The 23,300-nt window shown below is 44.6% G+C and overlaps 1 protein-coding gene across 1 annotated transcript in view; it reads left to right on the top strand.

The window, feature by feature from the left end:
* The window catches only part of PRKCA (protein kinase C alpha), a 405,239-nt gene that overhangs the window by 139,350 nt on the left and 242,589 nt on the right, over positions 1 to 23,300 (top strand). Inside the window, exon 3 of the mRNA XM_047831617.1 lies at positions 19,598 to 19,680. Coding sequence (XP_047687573.1) covers positions 19,598 to 19,680 — 83 coding nt within the window. The remainder of the gene's footprint in view (positions 1 to 19,597; positions 19,681 to 23,300) is intronic.

The raw sequence follows: 23,300 nt of genomic DNA, 5'->3' as shown, positions 1-23,300 counted from the left end.
CTGTTCCTCAAATCCAAGTGTAATGGTGGGGAAAACTAGAGCCTGATGATCAGTGCGCTCCCACGTGGTAAGAACCAGTGGCTGTGATTGTGGAGAGCTTAGTCTGTGTCAAGCGTCATGGTAGATGCTTGTCCTCCAACCAGACGGGAAGGGTTGGAGCTCTTTGTCCTCGCACGTTAACTGTTCGGCTGTTCATTTCTCTGACACCGTTTCCTCATCCTTATGAAGGCTGGTACTTTTTTTTTTTTAAACTTTTAAAATATTTTTGAGAGGGTGTGAGGGGGGGGGGGAGGGAGAGAGAGAGGGGCAGGAAGAAGCCACAGCAGTGATGCTCCTGATGTTATAAAAAAAAAAAAAAATCTCCAATGACGTTGTTGCCTTGTGTATGTGTGTGAGCACACACAGCTTTGATTGGTTTCTTTTGATTGATTAGTTTGTTGAATTTTTATTTACAGCTTGTAAATAGTTTTATGGCATAAAAATATATAAAATAAAATTTATATATTAGATACAGCATCAGTATATATAAAAAGATATAAAAACAAAAACCATATATAAACACATAATAAAAATATATAAATACCTACTATAACATAAACATACTCATATAACAAATATATATTCACATAACACACATATGTGCTCACAACAGTGCTCACATAAATATGTGCTCACATGACATTCCTATGACAAATATATACTCACATAACATATGTACTCATGTAACAAATACTCAGATATATGCTCACATAACGTAAATGTGCTCATGTGACATAAATATATACTCAAACACATAACATATAAATACATATATAATACATAATTTTATTTATAAATATACTTATTAATTATCAGGTACCTTGAATTATTTGACTTATTTCATTGATTTATTTGACTGACTTACTTTGACAACTTAAGTGATGGGGGTCCGGAGCTCCTGGCAATGCAGCCTTCCTGCTTGCTGCCCAGGGAATATGGTCTCTGCATATGTCTGATGAATGGAGGACTCCGTCAGGTTGAAAGCCTTTTGTCACCATGCAAATTGCAAAAGCAGGCTCTTCAGCTAAGCTTTTAAGGGAAGGCTGAGGGTGAGCCATGTGCTGGGGCTGCAGAGTGCCTTTCATAGCTGTAATGAGTCAGGCGGAGAAGGACTGAGCTGGCAGCCTCCAGATCCACGTTCCACCGTTAGCTTTAAGACGTGCTGAAGGTCCCCGTCCCATCCCTGCAAGCAAGCTTTTCTTCTGAAGGAGTCCTGTTTGGGTGGGTGGGTGTTTCTTTTGATGCCAGAAATCTCATGTTCTTGCAACTTGAATAAATAATGGGAACTGCAGCTATTTGTACGTAGGATTACTGCAGTTAGTTACTTGGATAGAACGTGCTTGTTTGGGGATTTCAGGGTAAACATGCAAACACTAAAACTTGTGTAGAATGTGGGTCACGTACATGGAGCATCTGAAAGCCTTGCCCAGTGTTCACCTAGAGCAATTTTCCAGGCTCTGCATGAACAGCCGGCCCTCGTGACCACTTAATACTCCCACAAGCCTCCTTCATTTTCAGACAGCCCTTACATCATCCTCTCTTACAGTTAGCTGAAATCTGATCCCCTATAACTTTCACTCCCAGGTCCTATAGGGTTTCCATCCTTGAGGGACAAACAGAACAAGCTTAAGCCGCCCTGCAAAATACCAGACCTTCCTGTATTTGTGGACAACGGTGTTGCAGGCTGACACTGTCCTTTTAGATCCTGGTTTTTAGGATGTGGTTCAGAGTCTCAGATTTTGTCTTTATTTTTTTTTTTTTATTTAAAAAAAAATTTTTTTTTCAACGTTTATTTATTTTTGGGACAGAGAGAGACAGAGCATGAACGGGGGAGGGGCAGAGAGAGAGGGAGACACAGAATCGGAAACAGGCTCCAGGCTCCGAGCCATCAGCCCAGAGCCTGATGTGGGGCTCGAACTCACAGACCGCGAGATTGTGACCTGGCTGAAGTCGGACGCTTAACCGACTGCGCCACCCAGGCGCCCCTCAGATTTTGTCTTTAGATAGCCTAAACCAAGGAGACTGCAAACAAGACGATGAGGGAACCTCTGGAACCCTGAATCATGCCTCAGGAGGAATAAGGACTTACGTGCAACTCTCCCCGCCTCCGTTCTGGAGTATATACGTCTGTTAATGTGACCTCTTCTACGTTTTTTTTGGCATCTGTGCTACATTAATTGAATCAGTTAAAATGCCTTAGTCTTCATCTTTGCTGTTCTCTATATTTCTACAGTTCTGAAGCTAGGTGTGGGAATTTGAAATGTCTTTACTACTTGATGTTACCTTGATAGTATCCAGTTTGTGGAATCAGCCTGGTCTAGCTTTGGAGTTTTTTTTCCTGGGTTCTAATTTGACCGTTTAGAATACACGCTTTCTCAGTTTCCCGTTTTCTTCCTCTCGTTAGGGAAACTTGCCTTCTGTGGGTTCACAGAAGATAAATCCTACCTTCACCTCTCTGCTCCCATTTAAAGTGGATACATTTTGGGGCACCTGGATGGTTCAGTCGGTTAAGCGTCCGACTTCGGCTCAGGTCACGATCTCACGGTCTGTGAGTTCGAGCCCCGTGTGGGGCTCTGCTGACAGCTCAGAGCCTGGAGCCTGCTTCGGATTCTGTCTCCCCCTCTCTCTGACCCTCCCCCGTTCATGCTCTGTCTCTCTGTCTCAAAAATAAACATTAAAAAAATTTTTTTAAATAAAGTGGATACATTTTGTCTACTTGTCAGAAACTATCTTTCACTGATACAGGTATTTGCAGGTTGTAGGTACTGATCAGTGTCAGTGGAATGGGGTGCCATCCCACATAGTTGTGGAATGAGGGTTTTGATGGCTGTTGGTGAAGGTTTGAAGGAATGCATGTAGGTGAGGAAACCCCCTCCCTGCTTGTGGTGGGTCCTTATGTAATCTTAGCTAGTTCTCTTTCAGATCTGGACAGAAGACACTGGTTTTCAGACTCCCTTCCTTGGTAGTTGATTAGACTTAACACACTTTTAGGATCTTCAGCTGTTGGGGTTGAGGAGGGCATGGCGGGTCCAAGTTATGCTGACTTGCCCCTCAGGGACCTGAGCTTCTATCTACCATGGCACCTCCTCCCCTTGTCCTGGCCGGGCTTCTTGACATGCCTGATTGGAGGGGGGCCCTGGGCTCTGAGGGAGGCTTTGGAAAGCCAGGAGAGCACATCTGCCGAGGCACTGTCTGGTCCAGTTGGGCTGATGCTCTGTCAATGTCTGGCCTTGGAGGGGGAGGGAGTGGAGGTCAGGAAGGAGGTGGTGAGATGCTGTCTCGTTCTGGTCCTATTACCTCTTTGTGGAAGTGGGGGCTGTTCGGGTTCCCTGGTGTATTTTCTCTCTCCATAGGGAATATGGAGGAAGGGCTTACCCCCTCAGTGGCCTGTATAGGCTGAAGTTGGCTGAGGCCCAGACTTGCCTGGTTTCTTCTGGTCCTTGATTTCCTTGTCAGGCCTGATAACATCTTTACTTAGGTTTTCTTTATTTCAAAATACTCAGGTGGTTTTTTTGGTTTTGTTTTGGGTTTTTTTTTTTTTTTTTGTGGACTTTGGGACTGATGACAGGACTATCTATCTCAAGAGGGGTAAGAATACTCTTTCAATGTGAAGAAAATGATTTAAAATCTGGAAGTGAGGCATAAGGGCGAATAGCATGCCTTCTCAGTGTTCTACAGGGGCCATTGCTTACCAAGACCATCCAAAGATTGATTAAAGGTATTCTGCCTGCTTTTGTTGGATTTTAGCTTTTCAAACAGAGCTAGAAGTTCTCCTCACGAGGAAAACCTTTTTTTGTATCCATATGAGAGGCATGGTAACTAATTGTGGTAATCGTTTGGCAATATAGTTATAAGCCCTACTGTGTATCTTAAACTTCTGTCGTGCTGTATGTCCATTATATTCTGACAAAACTGAAAGAAAAATGTGAGTTCTAAACAGCAAAAGGAAACCTTGAGATATAATTCACGTTATATATAGTTGACCCTCTGAAAGGGTACATACAATTCACTGGTTTCTAAGACTTTTGGAGTTGGGCAGCCAGCAGCAGAGTCCGTTCTAGAACCTTCTCATTGCCCTGTATTAGTCACTCCTGTTCTGTAACCCAGCGAACCTTTTCCCTAAAAGCCTTTCTTGGTGAAGCGTAATTCTGGTTTCAACCAGCTTTACCAACTTAATGTTTCCCTCCTGGAGTTGAATGGCGCATGCCTGTTAAAATTTAAACCGCTTGATTTTGTAGCCTGCTTTCCTCTTATTCAGTAACACATCCTGGATGTTTACCAGCTTTGTTCCCTAACAATTCTCTTACCACATAGTTATTACGGCTGTAGAGTAATTTCATCTAACACACGGACACCTGCTAACCTACATGTCTCAGTTGGATGCTTAACTTCTTTCCAACTTTTGGTACTCGGTATATAATGTGTTTGGAAGTCTGTCACACTTCTTCGTGCGCATTTCTCATTAAAAAAAAAAAAATTGCATGTGGAATTGTTAATGCAAAACCAAAAGTGTTCTGGGAGTTTTTTAGTGTGGTTGACACCCAATGTTACATTAGTTTCAGGCGAACAACATAGTGATTCAGCCGGCCTATAGGCTGTGCTCACACATGTACCTACCGTCTGTCACCATCCAATGCTATTTGAATACCATTGACTCTCTTCCCTATGCTGGCCCTTTTATTCACACGACTTACTCTGTCACTGGAAGCCTGTCTCTCCCACTCCCCTTTGCCCAGTTGCTCCCCCCACCGTCACTTTGTTCTGTGTATTATACGTCTGAGCCTGCTTTCTAACTTTTTTTTTTTTTTTAGATTTCACATGTAAGTGAAATCATATGGTATTTGTCTTTCTCTGACTTACTTCACTTAGCATAATGCTCTCTGGGTCTATCCATGAGGTCCAAAATGGCAAGATCTCCTCCTTTCCTATGGCAGAACAAAACATTTTTAAACAGACAAAAATAAGGTGTTAGCGGTTTTATTTTTTGTTTTTGGATGTTTGTTTTTTTGGTTCTTGTGTGGGTCTCAACGTCCTTGAGCATATTTTCTGAGTTTTCTAATTTTTGTTCATGCTCCATGGCTGAACACCCAGTGGCATGAGTCAAAGAATTGTATAAAATAAATAACTGATAGATGAACAATGTAACAAATTTAATTCTAAATATGCACGAAGTAATCTTTTCAATAGTCAAAATGCACTACATAATCTTGGACCATGGCGCTATAAACATCTTTTAAAAAGTTAGATTTTTAGTTACTACATTAATGGTTGAAAAAATTAGTGCAGATGAGCAAAAAAAGTAAATCTTCCCCAAATGCCATTGCTGACAATCCCTTTACCACTGTGGTCCATACCCTTGCAAATTCTTGCCCATGCAAAAACATGTATGTTTAAAAACTCTGTAGACAGCTGTACCTCATTATTGTCAGTGTATTTTTTGAAGCACCTTATGTAAGTATTGATCTTAAAAGCCTTTTTTGATCTTAAAATTGCCATAACTTATTTATGTTTCTAATTTCCTTTGCCTTGTTTTCTGGCATGTGATTGGTCATTATAACATTCATTTGGTAAGGTTACTTTTTTTTTTAATTTTCATTTTTTTCTCTGCCTAATGTCCTCCTTTGTACGAAAACTTGCCCACTTGCTTTGTCTTTGTCTTCCCTGGCCCGCTCACCACTGTTACCCGTGGGCATTGGAATCCCCTGGACACTTTCGAATGTCCTTTTTGGAAACTTACAACCTTTATTGCTTTGTAATTATGTTGTGTTCCACCTCCCTGATGCTTTATTAGTTCCCAACATACTTGATAAAAGGAAGGTAATTAGTGTATTACGGCTTCTTTTGAATTGTTCTCGAAGATAAGCAGAGGAAAAATGCTACATGGGTAAAAATTTACATAATAATATGAGCAGATTTTGCCACATAAATGCAATGTAATCTCAAGAAAACAAAAGCATTTTATTCAGGGAACCTTTCTACGTGTATTGATCTCCAAGAATTAAAAATCACCACTGTGCGGATGGCCCTGAAATTTCGGAAGTAACATGGTACCATGTTTGCGTTAACGAAAATGTTTTGCATCTCTAAAATGTCTTTTCAATTCTGAGACCATTCCCACCCCTGTTGCAGTATTGACTCAAATCAAAACCAAACTGGAACATTAAACATGAAGCACTTTTCCCTAACTTACCTACAGGAGCTTTGTAATTATGTGACTGAAGGAGGGGAAAGAAAGAAGAAAAAGGCAGTGGGTTCTGAAGTGAGCGTTGACTAAAATACTTGGAACAGCTTCGTAATTTCCTTCTGTGAATCATGACCTGGAGTACTATTTCCTTGGTTGATATGAATCACGTTCTGTCAGTGCTTGATTCGTCTGACCTGCCCCCTCCCCCCCCCCCCCCCCCCCCCCCGGCCCCACCTGCCTGTGTAGTTTGCATGAGGTGACCTGGGCCTATTTTCATGTTTTTACAAAGCTGTTACTGCACACTGGGTCAGATGACGGCCCAACGTGGTTAGAAAAACTCCCTTGACCTGTTGTCCTTTTTCAACCTCAGCAACAGCCTCCTTTCCGCCTTCCGGCCACGTGAGGCTAGAAGAGACTTTGCCTCGGTGCTCAGAGCTCATGCTGGGAAGACTGTACTGCATGATCTTGAGACGTTCAATTTGTGACTGTTTACCAAACTAAACTTGAAGCTCTTCAAGGTATCTGAGCCTTGGGGGGCGCCTGAGTGGCTCAGTCTGTTGAGCATCTGACCCTTGATTTTATTTATTTATTTATTAAAAAAAATTTTTTTTTTTCAACGTTTATTTTTTTGGGACAGAGAGAGACAGAGCATGAACGGGGGAGGGGCAGAGAGAGAGGGAGACACAGAATCGGAAACAGGCTCCAGGCTCTGAGCCATCAGCCCAGAGCCCGACGCGGGACTCGAACTCACGGACCGCGAGATCGTGACCTGGCTGAAGTCGGACGCTTAACCGACTGTGCCACCCAGGCGCCCCTGACCCTTGATTTTAGCTCTGGTTATGACCCCAGGGTTGTCGGATTGATGCTATTGGGCGCCAGACTGTGTGTGGAGCCTTAAGATTATCTCTCCCCCTTTGCCCCTCCTCTGCCCGTGCACATGCACTCTCTCTAAAACAAAAAACTGAGTCTTACTGATCTTTATAGACACCGGGGTCTGGCGCCATGTCTGGGATGTAGCTATTGCCCAGTAAATACTTGTGGACCAGAATTTAAACTGAATGCTTTCTAGTCACTGCCTCTGTTGCTTTACCACCTACTTTCTTGCCCACCCCCATATATTTGGTTTCTATTTTTTACAACTACCAAAGCCACAACCTGTGTAGGACCATGACCTTCGAGTCCCTGATCTCATAGATCTGTCTCAGCAACTTCCTGACTACTTGTGAGAGACTATCAAAAATTTGCTTTTTGAGACGTTCCCACCTTCCATTTTCAAGGCTCCTGGCTGTCTGCTTGCCTTCCCCCTACACCTATCTCTTTTCTTGGGCTAATGACTCTTCTAGTCACTTAAGCACACCATCTCTCTCAAACCCACTCAGGGTTGTGCTTAATGAAATCCTCAAATTGTCACATGCTTGCCAGGCTTCCTGGCCTTCTGCTAGGAGCTTCATGGGTGATTTTTGGAAGGAGTGAATGAATAGGTAAATGTGCAACATTTTTTTTTTTTTTTTTTTTGTGATCGACTTTCAGAATAAACTCTGAAACTACAAATACCAGAAAGGTAGACCTGGCTGGTGGTCTTGCCCTTAACCTTCAGTTTGCAACCAGACGGCTTGTTTTCTGAACAGATATGTGCTAAGGATGTTGGCTCTTCAGGCAACTGTCAGAATTTGAGAATAGGGATTAAACGGAAGACTAGAGGCGGAGGAGGGGTCATGACCTTAGTATCCACCTACCCAGCCGGTCCCCCAAAAAGGTCTCCAGGGAGCACAGTTGGAAACCCACTAGGTGGATTCTTAAGTCTCCTGATTTTGTTGTTCTCAGACTGATTTTTAAATGAGTGATATCCTCATGACCGTTAATGCAAAAGGTGACTTCTCTGGGGTCTTGGTCCCCCGAGGATTGCAAGTGCTAGTTTTCTGGGTGGTTTTACACTTGTGTTGGGGACGTGTCATCTCCCCACTAGGGATGAAGGAAGCACTTGACGTATAATCAGGCCTTGTGCAAACACAGCCCTCGTTATCTTGATTGCAGATACCGGCTAGTGTATTAAGCAGGACACCCACACGCAAGATCAAGGGGTTTTTTTGTTGTTTATTTTTGAGAGAGAGGGAGACACAGAATCTGAAGGAGGCTCCAGGCTCTGAGCTGTCAGCACAGAGCCTGATGCGGGGCTCGAACCCACGAGCTGTGAGATCATGACCTGAGCCGAAGTTGGACGCTCAAGTGACTGAGCCACCCAGGTGCCCCACAAATCAAGGATTTTAATTTTGAGTTGCTGATTATACTTAAACTCATTTGTAATCATGAGCAAATCTATGCACATACCCCAGATGCTTTTCAGATGTCAGGGTTTCTATTTCATATCAGCAATTTGGATTTTTGTTTATAGTCACTTGTGGGCCCTTATTTTTCTTGGGGTAAAGTGTGAACAGCACCTTAATGCCTTATTAATCACATGTCACTGCTTTGAACTTAAAGGTACCCTCGGTCTCCATTGGTGACACAGCTAAATTTTGCGGGCCTTAGGTATGCTAGCCCATGGAGCTGTCAGGGAAGAATGACTTCCTTGAAGGCCTTCCTGCTTGTTCATATCCCTTGATCGAAATCTGAAGTTTATTTACCTGTGGAGCCTTTCCCTGAACACGTTAGACTTTTACTGCCTCTGATTACACTGGGTTCCATTTGAGAAATGGGATGTGATGGTTTTTTTTGTCACAGGGGCACACTGGTCTGATTAAAAATGTTCATTGATGGAATGATTTGTTTTCCAGAAACTGCCTTGGTTTATGTAAGCTTTCTAAACCTGCTTTAGCAAAGTACTTGGCTTAGATACGTTTATGGTCTGAGAATCTGAGGTGAAAGTTCTCGGCAGGATTGGTTTCTTTTAGGGACAGTGAGGGAGAAGGACTATCCCCCAGACTGGGGGTTTGTTGGCAATCATTGGAATTCCTTTGCTTGTAGGAGCATCACCCCAATTTCTGCCTTCATTTTCTTAAAAATTATTTTAATGTTTAAATTAGGGGGAGAGAGCACAAGCAAGGCGGAGGGTGGGGGCAGAGGTGGGGGCGACAGAGAATCCGAAGCAGGCTCCAGGCTCTGAGCTGACAGCATAGAGCCTGATGCGGGCTGGAACCCACCAACCATGAGATCATGACCTGAGCCGAAGTTGGATGCTCACCTGACTGAGCCAGCCAGGTGCCCCTGCCTTCGTTTTTGCATGGCGTTCTTGTGTGTCTTTGTCTGCATTTCCCCTTTTGTAAGGGCACTGTCCTATTGGATTAGGGCCTGCCCTGTGCCAGTATGACCTCCTCTTAACTAATCATGTGTGTGACAGCACTGTTGCTAAATAATTTCACATTCTGAGGTTCAGTGTGTTAGGACTTGACCATAAGAATTTGCAGAGAGGGGTGCACAATTCAACCCACAACAGGACAGCTAATGCCAGAAATGATCAGATGACATTTTCGTTTCCGAGTCTGTTAGGGGACAGGAGTGGAAATAATAAAAGAAGCTGAGTGTGCTTCAGAGACAAGCTAGAAAGACACCTGTTAGAGGAGGAGAAATCCTGTCCTCTGAAAGAGCTGTGAGATTGTTTTTAATCTACTAGGTACAAAAGTAACTTATTTTTGAAGTCTTGGCTCTGGTGTTTCTAACCACTTCTTTGTCAGTATTCTCAGAATATCTCAATGGCCTTTGATGAATCATGGAGGGGGAAGGGTGTAACCACATGGGCAAAACCCCACCTAACTTATCTCTCAGACTTTATTATGTACATTTCCAAATATCTGCAGACATCGTGAGAGGAGACCATATACCTGTCTCAGAGCTGCAGTAAGTGTGAACTTGTACCAATTTTGGCTCACCTGTTTTCTCCTTGCCTGGAGTCTGTTAGAGCGAATGGTGGACATCATGTATTGCAACTTGTTTAAATTTCTTGAGACAAAACTGAGGTTTCACTTTTATAATAAAAAACCATAAAGCTATTCAATGATAACGTGTTACAAAATATACCCTGGATTTTACGTTATAACAAATTAAAAGAGGAAGAAAAGGGAAAGATAAAGGGAATGGATGGACAGGAGTAAGGGGAGAGTCTGTGTGAGAGACCTACTACTTTCCAGGTTTTGCTCAACGAGACCCTGAGCTTCCCTAGGAGCAGGCACCGTGTCTTGGCCATCCCTTGACCTTCATTCTTGGTGGGATGTAATTGTATATTAGGTATTCAGTAAATATTTGCTGAATTACTAAATGAATAAAGAATGGATGAGATTCTCCAAAAGGCTTGCCCAGAGATAGGCTCAGAAAAAGACCTTTAGAGACAGAAAAAGGAAAGGAGACTCCGTTTCTTTGCCTGTTGGAGTCTCCAGAATATTTCTTCCAATGGTGTGTCACAATGTAGCTTTTCTACAACCCTAGTGACAAATACATTGATCCCTGCTGAGCCCCTGCCCCAGGCTGGATGGAATTGCCTTATAAACTTCGAGGTTTCATCTATACTGCAGGTGCCCATTCTTCGTTTGCCTCACGTGTTATCACCTTCTGTTTTCCCAGAGTTCGGGAGCTGAGGTTTCCTTTTTGCCTGCCATTCTGGGGAAGGGTTGGGGTGCTGTTAAACATGTGCATTTCACCGCAAGTGTGATTTTGGGGTCCATACTGCAGTCAGACTGGTGCTCTTAGACGGGAGTTACCGTTGAGCAAAAAGAAATAGGACTTTAAAAGACTACAGAGGGTGAACCCTAAGGTTAACATGGATTTGGGGAGGTAATGATGTGGCAGTGAGGTTTATCATTTGTAACAAATGCCCAGCTCTAGTGGTGATGTGTCCTGTGGGCGAGGCTGTGCATGTGTGGGGAACAGCGTATACAGGGGAATCTCTTTATCTTCTGTTCAACTTTGCTGTGAACCCCACTGCTTAAAAGAAAAGTCCCTCAAAAAAATAGTGTTGAGAAATCTGGTGTTACAGGCTTGATAAAGTCTTCTGTAGAATGTATGCAATTTCTTTTTGGGGTCAGAAGATGGAAACCCAGAGTGCTTGCTGGGTTGCTGATGTTCAGATATGGAGTCATTGCCAGCCTGTGAAGGCTTTATGCCCTTAGGAACTTAAAAGGAAGTTGGATCCTTCAGCTGATTTGGAAATGACAAAAACTGCCGCAGGATCTGAGCTTAAAAATCAAGCCTTGGGATTTCCCTTCAGACACGTTTGCCTGATTTGTCATACACTTTAAGGGATTTTTCTCTGTGAAACAGATGGGCCTTTATACCACAGTTACGCGAAGTATTAAGATGATTTTATTGCTCTCTGTTCATGGTATCGGAGATGTCCATCCCGTTTCGGTTCTGGGTCGATTATGACAGTCAAGCAGAAATAAGTCACAGAAGGGAGGCTGTGTATCAATGCCCTGTTGGCCTATGTGTGGCTGTCATTACCTACCTTCTTCCGACCGTGTGCCTTTTGGGCCATATCTCATCATCAAATCTCCTCTTTGCTCCTTGAGTCGGGAAGAGTCCTTCATACTGGTGATTGGCCTGCCTGTTCTTGAAGTTTTTCTTGCCTAACCCCCCCCCCCCAACCCCCACCCCCACTCTCCAGGCCCCAGAGTCAGGACTCGGACGTCTCACCTCGCATAATACCACCTCCTTTCCACTGTCAGCCGAGGATGTGGGGGTCGCCAACATGCTCCCGGGCTCCTTGGAGTCCATCTGCCATCTTGCCTTCAGCTCTCAGCTACTCAGATACCTCTTAAAACTCGGTCTGCAGGTCCCAGCTGCCTTTTGACCTTTAACCCTGGAGGTCTACTTGCTTGCCTGGCACATCTATCTGGGTGACCCAGCAGCATAGTTTCACTTTGTCCAAAAGCAAACAGTCGTGTCGTCTCCTTCAGCCTGTGTAATTCCCGTGAGCGGGTGTGCGGGTTTCCAGGTTCTGGTTCATTCTTCCCTCTTGCCCTCCTTCATTCATTTCCCATGATGAACTGTAAAAGCATCTGTGGTAATGATTTTATATATTCCAGTGTATAAAATTGTATGGTGTACGTGGAGGTGTAGGGATATATGGAGAAAAAGATCTTTTGAAAGGTTGTTGGAGGCTCACATCCCTGAAAGGTCTGGAGGAGACTGCCACACCAATGCCAAGATCTGGTTTCTTTCTTTGTCCCTTAGCGTTCCGTGCTGCTAAGGCTCTTCTCTTGGTTGAGGATGGCCATGCCATTTGCCCAGTTTGCTCTGACCTGTAACCTAGGGGCCCTTCTTTCACACCTCATATTCAGCGTCTCTGCTTTCTCCAAAATGTATCTCAAAATGCAACTGGGAAGGAATGCAAAAAAAAAAAAAAAAAGCCCTCAGGTGGGACTTGGGGACTTGAGAGCAGAGGAAAAGGTTAAAGGTGACTCCCCTGGGGGAAGGAGAGGCGTGCCTGGTCAGAAACGGGAACCCTGGGAGTTTGTGAGAGTTGGTTAGGAGCGTGTGCACAAATTCTCGAGGCAGAGTATACTACCTGAAAACTGTCATCCCCTCTGCTAATATGTGATAAAGCACATTTACTTGATTTGTTTTCATACAACTTGAACACATATGCCACGAGAAGACTGTTTTCCTTGTTACAAATCTGAAACCAATAATTTTCCTTGAGCATGCAAATATAACATAGGCTCGGATTTTTGTGAGTCTCCCTACAAAGCTGAACGTGGTTCACTTGCCTTAGAGAGTTCTCATTTCATCATATTCTGATGTGACGCTACCTTTCATTAATCCCTTCCAGCTAAGCAAAATTTAATTACAGCCACATCACATGATGGCAGCCATTCATGTATTTAAAAAAAGGAACTCGAGGAAGCTCAGCTAGCCACCTTCTGTTCTGAATAAAGCCGGACTGTTAAATGTAGTAGGTTTTCCCTTGAATTTGGGATTTGTTACATAATGCTGTACCCTTTCCCCTCCATTTTGGGTAACAGGGAGTTTTTCATGCCTGTGTTCCATTTATTGATGCTGACCTGAATTTGAAATGATACAGACTTGAGGGTGAAAAGGAAAATCAATGATTGCTTGAAGAGAAATGGAAAGTGGTATGTAGTGTATATTTTGTTCCCTTCTATGAATCTGTTAATCCATGTCAAGTGTTAAACAGGGCTAATGCCGTCCTACATAGAGAGTGTTACTGTTGCAAAGATCTGGTTGAAAAGCCAGGCCTGCAGTCTAAGGGCACTTGCCTCTGCCATCATTATTACCAGCGTTATTGGCTGCTGGTGAGTGAAATGGGAGGCTTGGTAGAAACACGTCTCTAGTCCTCAGGAGTTAGGAGTCCTCTGCTCTGTATTCCACCCCACACCCCCATCTTCACTCTGTTCTGTCACTGACTGTGTGAAGAATTTCATGCAATGGGGGCGCCGGGGTGGCGCAGTCGGTTAAGCGTCCGACTTCAGCCAGGTCACGATCTCGCGGTCCGTGAGTTCGAGCCCCGCGTCGGGCTCTGGGCTGATGGCTCGGAGCCTGTTTCCGATTCTGTGTCTCCCTCTCTCTCTGCCCCTCCCCTGTTCATGCTCTGTCTCTCTCTGTCCCAAAAATAAATAAACGTTGAAAAAAAAAATTAAAAAAAAAAAAAAAGAATTTCATGCAATGGAAGCAAATACTTGGTTTTCTAAATCAAGTGCGAACAAGAATTACCGTGGAAGATTCCCATACGCAGGACTGCAAGGCTCTCTCATTTATAATTTCATAAGTAGTGTTGCAAGTTGCTGAATTAAACTTCATCATGGTAAGAGTGCCATAACCTAAAACTTACCACTTGGATCATCTCAAATGCATAGCTGAACGCCATCAAGTGGGCTCACAGTGTTGGGCTGCCGTCACCGCCATCCAATCTCCAGAACACTCTCTCGTCCCAAGTAGAACTCTACCCATTTAGTGCTTATTCCCTCTTCCTGTTCCCCAGCTCCTGGTGGTGACCTCTGCTCTACTTTGTCCCTGAATCTAACTATTTTTAGGGTACCTCCTACAAGTGGAATCATGCAACAGCCATCCTTTGGTGTCTGTCTTGTTTAACTTAGGGATGAACCTTGAGATCATTACCCTATCATACCATATGTCAGAATTTTTCCTTTTTAAGGCTGAATAATCAATTGCATGGATACACCGCATTTTGCTTATCCATTCATACGTTGGTGGACTTGGAGGTTGGTTCTGTTGTCAACTATTTTGATGATGCTGCCGTGAACGTGGAGACCTAGAAGTGGAATTGTTGGCTCATGGAGGAGTTCTGAGTTTAACTTAGGTATCATCTTACGTTCTCCCCATCATGAGACAAGGGTTCCAGTTTCTCCTCATCCTTGCCATCACGTGTTATTTTGTTAACTGCCTTCCTAGTGGGTATGAGGTGGTGATGGGTCACTTTCCATTAGAACTTTCTCTCCTGTCCGAGCAGTTGATGTGCCTCCCCGATTGATGTGTAATTCGTGTTGGTGGCGTTCCTGATGAGCCGGAAGCAGGTGGCTGTGACTGATTCCTCTGTACGTAGCCTTGGCCCACCGTGCTCTTTTTAGTAAAGCTCTAGGTTCGAATGAAATCTAGAAAGTGGCTCTGGGCATACCACTTGGCCAAGATCACTCCAGGAAATGTGGCCCAGTGTCAAGAGCCCCCAAGTCTTTGACCTCTGTGAGGACATTTGGCATGGAAACCACGTCCTCTGCAGTCCCCCAGGTGTGTCTGATGAGCCAAGACAATTACAGTTAAATCAGTTCTTAGCAGATTCAGGGGGTACAGTGTCAGAAGTGGTGTTCCTCTCACACGGAGTGTCCGGCTTTCAGCTTTGCCCTTTGCTGGGTTTTGTTCACTTTGATGAATGACTTTAATGACCATGACTGAAAACGGCTGTTACCATCAACATGGCAGCATCGCGGCAGACCTCTAGTTTTTTCTGGAAACTTTTGTGAATTCTTGAGCCACACGTAGGTGACTGTTTGTCTGTCTTGGAAATCGACTTCTGACAGACAGTGAACACTCTGCTTAACTTCCATTTCGCTTACTCCCGGAAGTGAGATTAGTGTGTGATATGGACTCGTAGATGAAGCACTCCCAATTTTAAAGCTAGGTAACGTTAAGAACCGTTATTTGGCCAAGCCTGCAGTCTTTTTTTTCTTTTGTCGTCCTCCCACCTCATTGGCCCAGTGTGATTTGTGCGTCTCATGTGTCATCCATTACCGTTGGGTAGCATAAGCATATCACGTAGAGGCTTAGAGGAAAGGGATTTTGTGCTTAGGAAATAATATGAAGATTTACTTTGTGATTTTAAGCTGCATGATAGCTTCATATTTTAAGAGCTCTCATTTGGTTATGTAAGCAGGCATGCCCCAGAGTTTTGGAAAATGGGGCTCTGGCTCCTTCTCACCAGCCAGCCTGTGCTCATTTGAGCAAAGGCTTAAGTACCTAGGGTCCAGCTCCAGGACCAACCATGGGGTGGGAGAAAATTGCCATGATGTGTGTCCACTTCCTGTCTGCCAAGGTCAGGCAAACACGTATCAAATGCATACCGTGTGACAGGTACTGCCTTATCCCTGACTTGCCTCGATTCCCCCTCACTCCATACAGCATGGTGAGATTGAACACCTTCAGGATTCTAAATAAAAATAAAAACAGCTCCTCGTTTTTAGCCGGGGGAAACTTTTCCCCTCTCTACATAAACCTGATCAGTACTCTGGCGTTACTGAGCCAGTCTGTTCCTCGTTCTTCAGCTACCCCAGCAAGACTTCTCAAATGTTTGCATTATATTATCTTACCTTACAAATTGTGCATTACCCGGTTTAGTCTGGAACTTGAAACCAAAGGTCAAGGCCCACCGTTCATCATTTTGGAATCTCTGGCCCTTGCTCAGCTTTCTGGGCTGGCCTTTCTCAGACCAGTGCTGTGTGCAGCCAGGGTCTGGGAATATAGGCTCTTCTTCCCTGCCCTCTTGGAGTGGGGGGGGGGGGGGGGGTGAGGTAGGAGGAGGGGGGTAACTGGGCTTTCTGTTCCTGCTTCTAGGCACATTGTTTCTTCTTTGAAGATTATCCATTCTGAATCTTGAGTATTTGAACAGGCCTTGCAGGGTCCTTATGGTTCAGATGGCTCCCATGTGACCCTTCACCTCCTGTTGGGTGAACCCACCCATTTCTAGGTATGACTTTCACGTAAGGTAGGCTAGGAAGAAGTAATTTGGGAGACAGCTGGGGCTCTTTGCTACCCCTGCAGATTACACCATGTAGCGAGGGCCTGGAACTTCTTGGGGTAAAATTTGATAGGCTTTTTGAGGCACAAAACAGAAATAAAATAATTGTGGGTTGAGATTGATAAGTGCATTGAAAGGTACATGGGGATTGAAAGGACAGATGAAAAAAAAAATTCAAATGGATTTGATAAATACAGGTTTTCCAAAGTGTTCACCTGATGTAGAGATGGTTTTAAAAAAAAAAAAACCAAACCCACAACGATTAAGTAGGGAATCCGGATGCTCATTTTCCTTTCAAAACACCATATCCATAATAAACCATGATGAGGAAATAATGCTCCTGTGACCCTTTTCCCTTCGTAATTTATCTTGCTAATTCCAGTGAGCGAGCGATGACTTTGTGCCTGGGGAGAGCCAGTAGATGAGATTAATTTGTGCCATCACAGCCTTGCTTTATTATCTACCCTTAGAGAGGGTTGGGGAGATGCTTTTAGCAGAAACACTGAAAAAGCTTCTCTGAGGGTTTGGAGGAGCTAAGTGCTGCCTTTGACAGTGTCTTGGCACTGCTGGGGCAGCCTGGGAACTCGTTGTCACTTCTCTGTCCCCTCCTGCCATCCTGGTGGGCAGGTGCAGTGGCCTGGCAGGCAGCCAAGGAGAAGCCTTTGCTCGGGCATCTCTGCTTCTAAATTAATTTTTATTAAGTTTATTTTGAGAGAGAGTGCGTGTGTGAGAGCAAAGGAGATATGCGGGTGGGGGAATCCCAAGCAGGCTCCACACTGTCAGCGTGGAACCCGATGTGGGACTCAAACTCTCAAAATGTGACCTCATGATCTGAGCTAAAATCAAGAGCCAGGCTTTTGACCGATCGAGCCACCCAGGTGCCCTGGCATTTCTGCTTCTAAGAGGATGCTCTTCAAGACCTCCTTGTCCCCTTCCTATGGATGGTCCTTTCCTACCACCACCTCCGCTTACTTATGTCTGGCCTACCCCCCCCCCCCCCCCGCCTTTTTTAATTGTTATTTTTAATAAGGACTTTGATAGTGACATTGTATAACAACCATCTTAAAACTATTTTAAAAGAAAACAGCCCTCCCTTATCCACTGCTGTGACAGGGTGTACCCACATCTTCCTCCTCTGGGTTATTTTATTTTTATTTTTAAGTAGGCTTCATACCCAGTGCAGGGCTCAAACTCATGACCCTGAGATCAAGAGTTGGTTGCCTAACCAATGGAGCCATCCAGATGCCCCTTGGTTACCTTATATATATAAAATACACACATACATATACACATATGTAATACATATACTTGAAATGTGTGTGTCATCCTTGCACTCCTTTTTTCTGCCACCCATGTATAAAAATCTTGGCATCACCTCCTCTGTCGTTGTGCTCCTGTCAACAGCTAGAACACAGTGGAAGGAAAGGGGAGACCATAGTTCCTGTTGTGTAAAATGTACATGGTGACCCATGTTAAATAGTGTTGAGGATTCAGTTACATGTTGCATGTGCAAGGACCCATCAAAGTGACACCTAACAGGATGCTCAGTAGTGTCTGGGGTTGGTTGGCAAGTCTGGTTGGTTCTTCTGCAGTTTCTCTGGCATCTATTACTTCTATTTCTCAGCAGATTGAAGGATGACAGTTACTTCATCCTTAGATTATATAAGAGGCTTCTAATTGGGCCTATTGGCCCAAATCTGATCCCTTAAATTCTTCCTATTGGCCACCATTTGCCCTCCTAAAGCACTGTTTCTGTCCGTGTTACTCTTGTTCAAACCTTTCGGTGGCTACCAAAGCTTATCAAAAACATTCTGAATGTCTTAATGGCCACTCGAGGCCCTCTATTACTTTCTTAATACTGGGCTTGGTACTTGTTCTCCCCTTAGGATCTCCGCTGTCTGCAAACCTGCCATTTTCTCCCTCTCACGGAAACAACTGACCCTCTTCGGCTGGCTTTGTCTATGGCCACGTGTGCAGGGAATTGTGGTATCTTTGGGGGAAGAAAAAAGCCCAGAATCTGGGGAGCTCTAGCCTTCCTTCTGCAGCAAAGACTTAGAGCTTACCCGGTATTTCTGAGGGTATACTTTTTAGCATGTTGTTCAGCAAAGAACAGTGGAGTACTAGACTTGAAGCTTTGGAGGAAAGACTACCTAAGTCATTTACTTATTTTGTATCCTACCACGTTATGCTATCCATAAAAATCTCTTAGGGAGGGGCGCCTGGGTGGCGCAGTCGGTTAAGCGTCCGACTTCAGCCAGGTCACGATCTCGCGGTCCGGGAGTTCGAGCCCCGCGTCGGGCTCTGGCCTGATGGCTCAGAGCCTGGAGCCTGTTTCCGATTCTGTGTCTCCCTCTCTTTCTGCCCCTCCCCCGTTCATGCTCTGTCTCTCTCTGTCCCAAAAATAAATGTTGAAAAAAAAATTAAAAAAAAAATCTCTTAGGGAATTATTTCTCTAACAATTCTTTGATCTGTCCTCAGTATTTAGCAAAACCACGTTGAACTTGGAAAACATTTGCTGTGTAGTAGATTTGTGGGGACTCCCCAGAACTCCAAGGGGCATCTGGTTACATAACAACTGGTGATAGCATTTGTGGCCAGCAGTCATGTATAAGAAGGTGTGTGTGAAGGTGTTGGCCTTCCCCCCCCCCCCCCCCTCTTCATTTCAAAGGGTTGTTTTCTGTAGATTGAGTTTGTGGTCTTGAGTTCAGAATTCTGAGGAAGTTCTACAACCCACAGATGGAGATACCGTATATATAATCTGCTATTACCTTTTTAAATTTTACCCACAGGGTGTCATGTGTTTAGACACTTATATGCATGCATTGTGTATTAGTATAGGACAGTGCAAAGTACCTGAGACTGATTCATGGTTTATACCTTGGGAAATTGTCTTAGAACCTCTGGCCCTCTCCTTCTCCCTCTCTCTCAACTTTAGAAAATAGAAACTAGGCTTAAGGTCTCGTTAAGCCCTGAATCCTGGCATTTTCTGGTTCTACTGTATATAAGTCTGATTGATACCAAATATTGCTGAGTCCTGAAAAAAAATGCCTTCCGATTGCTGTTTAAGATTCTGTCTGTTGTGAAATGAAATTGACTTCTAACAGCATGTAGCCCTGTTTGGAAACCAAAGTTTGTCTGTTTAATTACTAAGCTTAGTTTTCTTTTTTTTCCACCAGTTTGCTGTTTTGTGGTTCACAAGAGGTGCCATGAATTTGTCACTTTTTCTTGTCCTGGTGCGGATAAGGGACCGGACACTGACGTAAGTAGTTGAAAACTGTCATTTGACGTTAATGCAGATCTTTGACTTCAACCTCTTCTTTTAATGCCTGTGCAACTGTTGCTTTGTCACACGTTCTTAATGGGAAGACTTGTCAATGGGTCCTGTACAACTTGGGCTCCTACCAGTGAACAGATACAAAGCCCTTTTGAGCCCTGGCAGGGTCGAAGGAGAGTTTGTTAGCTTGTATTCTTCCACTCTGGGTGACCACGTGGACCAACTCCACCAAGTTAATAGTAAGAGCTTTCACTAACACAGTGTGCTGCTTTTCTGAAGACGTTGACAAATGTTACAATGTAAACACGAATCCCCTTTCACGGTTCACCCTAACGGTTTATTGACTAAAAGGGCCATCTTCGCTTTTAGCCGATGTGACATCTTCTTTCTAGTTTGCTTCCTGAGATCCTTGCTGCCTTTTCATTATGTGTTATAAGTGCTGCTGTCGATTTAAATAATTTAGCATCTGCTCCACTGAACAACCGATCTCTGAAGCTGCCCATGTGTGAACACACAATTTTATTTGTGCCCTAATTCTGCTGCCTCTAGTGAGCATCTCTCTTGCTTACATCTCTTGTTTACTGAAAAATGGGATCATCAGAGGAGAGTGGGAGCCAGGAGGCATGGGAAACACCAGTATCTAAAATATATTGAGTGGAAAATTGGGCTGTTACATGGAAAATATTTCAGCAACAAAAAATTGCAGGGGAGGCCTGGAAGAGGAGACCTATTATTCCTACCTTTGGCTCTTCTTCCTATCAGGAAACACAGATCTCAAAACAGCTTTGTCAGTGCAGGCAGGGCTGAATTCTTCCCTTTTCTGAAGAGGGTGTACTCATGGTAAGCTCTGGGGTTCCGATCTGCCTTATTTGGGCACAGGGATCAAAGGAACTTCCATTGCGTTTCTGCTAAGATGCCGGAGGGAGCTGCACCGAGCAGGAGCCCTAGGCTCTGAGCTGCTACTGGTCTGCAGAGGCTCTGCATGTGGGAGCCAGAGAGCCTCAGAGATAACCCTGTTTTATATCTTTATAGACTGGAAAGCCCACATCCTACATACAAAAAAACTAGTGTGCTCCACCCCACCCTTTCACTTTTTCTTTCTTTCTGGAGTATTGCCTCCATTCGGGACACATGGAGAGGAAGAGTACCAGCTTTCCTGAAAGTTGCCCTCAAGCATCCCATGGTATTTCTTTGGCCTCCTTGCTCATTATTCTCAGTCCATCCTTCTTTTCTCCCATTTTGGCTCCAGCAAGAATGGTTGTGTGTGTGTGTGTGTGTGTGTGTGTGTGTGTGTGTGTGTGTCCGTCCGTCCGTCCTGCCCACAGAGGAATAGTTTTTGTCTGACTCCTTCCCTTCTTCATTCCCTTCACTCTGCCCCTCCTTCCACTTCTTCATTCTTTTGGTTTAAGTACTCTTAATAAGGGTAGAGGCTGTCGTCTGAGTGTGTTACCTGAGGGATCTCCTCTAGGTGGTCAGAGGCTTCCCCGAGGAAATGGCATTTAAACCGACCTGCAGGAGCAAGTGGAGATCATCAGACACCAGGGAACCTGTGTGCATGCACGTTGGGGCATAAAGGAGCCCCGTGGAAGACTACCTCAGACAAAGGGAAAAGCAAGTGAGGAAGCCCTGGAGTGTTCAGTGTATACGAGAAGAAGAGCGAGCTGGTCGTCAGATGTGTAGTTAAGGATTTTGAACGCGATGTTAGGACTGGTAGGGATCCAGAGGAAGGGTTTAAACTGGGACTGGTGTGATTCTGTTTGCATGTCCCAAAGGTTTCTTTGCTTTCCTTATAGGAAATATCGACAGTGGAAATGGGTTTGATGTACAGGTGAGGATGGGGAAGTATGAAAGCTTGAAGAGTAGCACGGATGGCAAGGTGAAAGGTCGGGGTAGGTGGAGACAGTGAGGCTGGACAGGGTAAACTCACCGTGTATTTAGGAGCTGGGCCACAGCTCTTGGCCGCTGGAGGATTGGGGAGGTGGAAATGGAGAGACTGACTCTCTGGCCTCTTGGCCAAACCTATGGATGGAGGCTATCGAGACTGTGGAGGGAGAATGTGTTCAGAAGTATGGGACAGGGCTGATCACGGGCTTCTCTTTGGACAAGTTCGGTTTGGGAAGTCTGACGTGGAGAACACAGTTATCTGTGAATGTAGGTGTGGAGTTGGGAAGCAGGGTGTGTTTAGAAGATAAAGATTCCTCTGTTTGGTTGTTATAAGCTTTGGGTGTGCAACATCTTGCTGAGAAGACGGAGGTAAAGAATAAGGAGAAGATAGATGAGGGCCCAGAAAAGAGCCCTGAGGAGGCTCCAGTGGATTGGATGGGAGAGGAAGGGGGCTGGGAAGGTCCTACAGGCGCTGTAGGTCAGCTCCCTGATTATGTCTGATTTTATGGGTTCTGTAAGCTTTTGGTATTATACGTAGATATGTCACATACATGCAAGTTTGCACAGGACTGTCCTGTTTACACGAGGAAGCCTTGGTTTATGCGTGCTACAGCTTAATGTCCATTAGTTACTTTCAGCAGCCCCTTTCATGCCCAAAATTCTTACCCTGTTTTGATCATTATGTTCCCCCTGCCCCGTCCCTTAGTCCTTGAATCCCCAGCCAGGCAGAAAGCCTTAGTGATGGTCCGCTGGTTGTGAAATACAGTGGGAGGGACGCTTGTGATCTGATGCGTTAGTCTGAGTTCTGTCCCTACTCTGTGTTGTGTTACCCACTGTGCATGCTCAGCCTCACATTTTAATATCCGATCTGTGAAAGTGAAGATAAGAGATGTTTCGTTTTTTTTTTTTAAATATATGAGAGGAAAGAAGTACAGCCTGTGCATTCTCCTCCCAGGAGAAAATTTGCCTTTTGGTTGTTGGCCCTGAGAGGCCAATCAGGAGGGCTTTGTACAGCCAGGACACAGGACCCTGTGTGCAGGGCAGTGTTTATTGTCCAAATTCGCAAGATGCCCAAATTGGAATTGCACCAAGGAGGTAGCTGGAAAAGCATGAAGGTGTCAGGACAGAGCTGAGATGAGAAAGGAGGTTTTTCTTATTTTATCTTTCAGAATGTTTGAAAGTGCTAGAATTCTAGAGCTGGAAGGGGGGTGGTAAAGACTTGTTTAGGTTAACCTTATTTTATAGATGGGGAGACTGAAGCATATAGAAGAAAGGCGTAAATGATCTGGGGGCTTTGTGACATGTTGCCCCTGGGTGTCCGGCGGGCTAGTGGTTGATGCAACAGCCGTGTAGAGGAAAGGGGGGGGTGGGGCAGGGCGTGGCCTGGAGAAGTTGCTAGCTCGTGCCTTGGTGTTAATCGTTCAAAGTTCTCACACGTTTAGCAAAGTGCTAAAGGGCATGAAAAGAGTTAAAGGAATGGAGGGATCAGGAAACACAAAATGCAGGCTACAAGAAAAAAGGGTTTAAAAGTTGCCTAGACTAAGATCTGTGTTGTCCATGACGAAGGCTCAAGATTCATACAGTTCATGTGCTGCTGGCTCATGCCAGCTCCGAGGACGTCGGGGCACTCCCCCACAGGGACAAAGATGACAGACCCTGTGAAGTACACCAGCACTGTCCCTGGTCTTTCCATCCTCAAGATAGACCCCTGAAAAATGAAA

Source organism: Prionailurus viverrinus, chromosome E1, assembly GCF_022837055.1.
Source record: "Prionailurus viverrinus isolate Anna chromosome E1, UM_Priviv_1.0, whole genome shotgun sequence".
NCBI classification, from domain to species: Eukaryota; Metazoa; Chordata; class Mammalia; order Carnivora; family Felidae; genus Prionailurus; species Prionailurus viverrinus.
This window is presented reverse-complemented; position numbering and strand designations above follow the sequence as displayed.